At 48.5% G+C, this 3835-nt stretch overlaps 1 protein-coding gene across 1 annotated transcript; it reads left to right on the forward strand.

Moving 5' to 3' along the window:
- Positions 1-1943: 1943 nt before the first annotated feature.
- On the forward strand, positions 1944-2930 carry LOC118524334 (olfactory receptor 10V1-like). The gene has a single exon (XM_036074455.1). It carries the CDS (start codon positions 1944-1946, stop codon positions 2928-2930), a length of 987 nt encoding a protein of 328 aa, XP_035930348.1.
- The last annotated feature ends 905 nt before the right edge of the window (positions 2931-3835 follow it).

The following is a 3835-nucleotide window of genomic DNA, read 5'->3' on the forward strand; positions in this document are numbered from 1 at the left end:
CACTTTTTAAGTGTTAGGATTATGTGTGAATTTTACTTTCATTTGTGTGTTTTTCAGTATTTTCAATCCCCATATTTCCACAGCACTGCCACAAGGAAAAAGAGTAGAAGTGATTTGCTGTGGCAAAGCTAAAGCCAAGGGTCCTAGCCCATGGAAGATTAATTTGAATCTGGAAAATATGCTCTCACTCATCCACAGTTATCCAGGGACAAACGAGCTCCAGGGAAGCCAGGCTGCACTGCGTGCTTTGCCAGGACAGGGGACTGCAGGTGGGAACTTACTGTGATTTCTAGTCAGGGCTGATGGTGTGGCTGGGAGCAAGGCATGGGTCACCCGGGAAAAAGACCTCATGACCATGTGCTCTGAAATGAGGAGTGGACAAGCTGCCCTCTAGGGACCCATCCAACTCCAAGAATCCAAGTGCCAATTAGGTCAATAAAAACCAAAATAATAGTGTAACACACAAGTGATTGGGAAACTGGAATCACAACCCTTGTCTAGGCCTAGAATTAGTGGGACCAGGGGCGCCTGGGCGGCTCAGTCCGTTAAGCGTCCGACTCTTGATTTTGGCTCAGGCCATGATCTCAGGGTCTTGGGATGGAGCCCCATGTCGGGCTCTGCGAACAGCAGGGAGTCTGCTTGAAGATTATCTCTCTCCCTCTGCCCTCCCCCCACCCCACAATCAGGCTCTCCCTCTATCTAAAGTAAATAAATAAAATCTTAAAAAAAAAAAAGAATGGGTTTTCAGGTTTCACTGAACCCGCTTTGAGTCTCAGTGGTCCCAGTAGAAATGGTATGTACCTAAGCGAGCTTCTGTCCTTTAGGGGACAACCCCACCTCCATGGGACCCTTAAGTCCTGCTGATTCTAGATTTGTTACATCTCTAGAATCTTTAGAAATCTTCTCCTCTCTTCTGCTGCGAGGGAGGGATGCACAGGAAGAAATCTCAGGCTAAACATAACTTGTAATTTGGGTCCTGCCAAGTGAAGAAGGAAGCAAACATGTCCCCCAAAGTCCAGGAAGCTGCTGGGTCTTATCCCCTCTCTCCTGCACTCTGGACACAGACCAGCCAAAGCCATTGTCCCACCAGGCACTCAAACCCCCATTGTCCTGAGAGTTCAATGCCTGACCCTAGACTAACTGTAGAGGATGCAGAAATGAGCAACAAGCATTTATTCAATAGTTATTGATACTCCCAACATGTGTAAGCCAATGTTTGAGAGGCTGAATAAGACACCACTCTTGCTATCATGGAACTCACAGGCTGCTGTGTTACACAGAGAAATAATAATAAAAAAAAAATCACAGGAGTCAGTGGTAAATAATATGGTTGGGGAAGCCCAGAGTGCTGTGGGAACCTAAGGGAGGGACTAACTCAGTCCAGGGGTCAGGGTAGGTATCTGGAAGGAGGTGATGCATAATCCTGGGATTCCCTGGAGTCCTGGGAGCTTGGGGGAGGTGGGAAAAGTGGAATGCTACAGCTGATGCACAAGTCACAAGTGTCTTGAAAATCAACTCACCGGACCTTACATTCTACAAGAATTCCCTACAGCATCAATGACCCTGCAGGCCCAGCCTCTGTTTAAACCTATTTAACAACGTCAAGCTCAGCCCCTCCATCCCCACTCAAAGACAAGTCTTCAAAATGTAAAAGAAAGACTGTTATTAAAGTCTTTACTCATCCCACTTCCTTTTTTATAATAACTCAACAGGTGAAGTAAAGTGGCATCACAGTGAACAGTTCATTCTCAGTGAACAGAGGGCAGAATTCCAAAAAGCTAATAGGAAGAAGACAAGGGCCAAGCCTGGCAAAGGGAGGTGGAGGTCCTATAGAGCTGGCTACACTCCCATCTCTAGAAAGGGCCCTAGGGCCTTCCATGACTTGGAGAATTGCTAGAAAACTGCCTTTTCCAGCCTAGGAGTTCTACAGAGGACAATGTAGGATGGCCCTACTGCAGAAAAACCACACCTTAAGCTCTGAGTTTATCATCTTGGGCTTTGGGGACCTGGCCGAACTGCAAATCTTCTTTTTTGGACTCTTTCTAATCATGCATCTCGTCACCCTAACAGGGCACACAACTATTGTGCTCATCACCCTCATTGACTCCTGCCTCCAGACCCCCATGTATTTCTTCCTTCGCAATCTGTCCACCATTGAAATTTGCTATATATTGGTGATTGTCCCCAACATGCTGGCCAATTTCCTATCCAGGAGCCAGCGGATGCCCTTCCTGGGCTGTGCCTTGCAAATGTACCTCTTCATCGCCCTGGGTGGTGTAGAGTGTTTCCTCCTGGCCGTGATGGCCTATGATCGTTTTGTGGCCATCTGCAACCCACTGCGCTACACAGTCATCATCACTAGGGCCTTCTGTCTGCAGATGCTGACTCTGGCATGCATCAGTGGCTTTGCACTCTCACTCACCCTGACTACGCTGATATTCCTCCTGCCCTTTTGTCAGTCCCACGATATCAATCATTTCTTCTGTGACATCCCTGCTGTGCTATTTCTGGCCTGCTCGGACACAAGAGCCAAAGAGATTGCAGTCTTCCTTGTCTGCATGCTCATCCTGTTGATTCCCTTCTTGCTGATTCTGCTCTCCTATGCATTCATTATTGCTGCCATCCTCAGAATGCACTCAGCCGAGGGAAGGAGCAAAGCCTTTTCCACCTGCGCTGGGCACCTGCTGGTCTCTGTTCTGCACTATGGCTGCGCAATATTCATCTACATTCGCCCCAAGTCGTGCTACACCCCGGAACAGGACAAAATTGTGTCCTTAATCTACACCAATGTAACTCCCATGCTCTACCCTATGATCTATAGTCTGCGGAACAAGGAAGTCAAGGGTGCCCTCAGAAGACTTCTGGTGAGCTATAACCAGATGAGGCAGCAACCCAATGCAAGGGGAAGGGGAAGATATCTATCTTCATAACTGATCTGGCCCCCTTTCAAGAATCCAGTTGGTTGGGGCGCCTGGGTGGCTCAGTCGTTTAGCGTCTGCCTTCGGCTCAGGTCATGATCCCAGGGTCCTGGGATCGAGCCCCGCATCGAGCTCCCTGCTCGGCGGGAAGCCTGCTTCTCCCTCTCCCACTCCCCCTGCTTGTGTTCCCTCTCTCGCTGTGTCTCTCTCTGTCAAATAATAAATAAAATCTTAAAAAAAAAAAAAAGAATCCAGTTGGTCATCCCACAGCACACCTTGTGGTTCCTTCCACTCCTCCCTCTGAGGACTACTCTATGGTTCTGTGCACCTGGACCTTACAGCCCCCTTTCCTGTGGTAAGAGAAATAGAATGAATCCTAAGGCTTTCCAAGATGTGGCAGTTCTGGGGTGTTTGTGGATGTTGCACTGTCCCTTCATGGACAATTACATCTATCATCTGGAGCACTGTCAGAGACAGACATTGATAGGAAGAAGGTCATGAGCTGACCCAAACAAAACAGTAAGGCGACAATTTCTCTGGCCAAAGAGCTAGCAGGAACAAAAATACAAAGAGCTCCTAAGTCGAAACTAGGTAAAGTGGAAAGGCAGAGCCAACTCTGAAACTGAATCCCACATCATCAGAAGATAACCTGGAGATCACCTGAGACATAACGATGCCAACTGAATCAGTGGCACCACCAGGGGCCTGTAACCTGTTCTATCTTCATCCCATTCACCATCCTCGCTAAGGCATTTTACAATCTCCCCACTTCTGGCCTCTGGGCCAGCTGACTCCTCCTCATCCTTTAGTGCCCCCCCATCCCTGGTGGCCTGTGCAGACTGCCTCCCTTCTGATCTACCCTGCTAGGCTTGGGGAGGTGCTCCTCCTCTGTGGCCCCATGTGCTTACTCATCACCT

This window comes from Halichoerus grypus, chromosome X, assembly GCF_964656455.1.
Source record: "Halichoerus grypus chromosome X, mHalGry1.hap1.1, whole genome shotgun sequence".
Lineage (NCBI taxonomy): Eukaryota > Metazoa > Chordata > Mammalia > Carnivora > Phocidae > Halichoerus > Halichoerus grypus.

Excerpts from the sequence above, each read along its gene's own strand:
- LOC118524334 (XM_036074455.1), top strand. The coding sequence starts at position 1,944 with ATGGCCCTACTGCAGAAAAACCACACCTTAAGCTCTGAGTTTATCATC.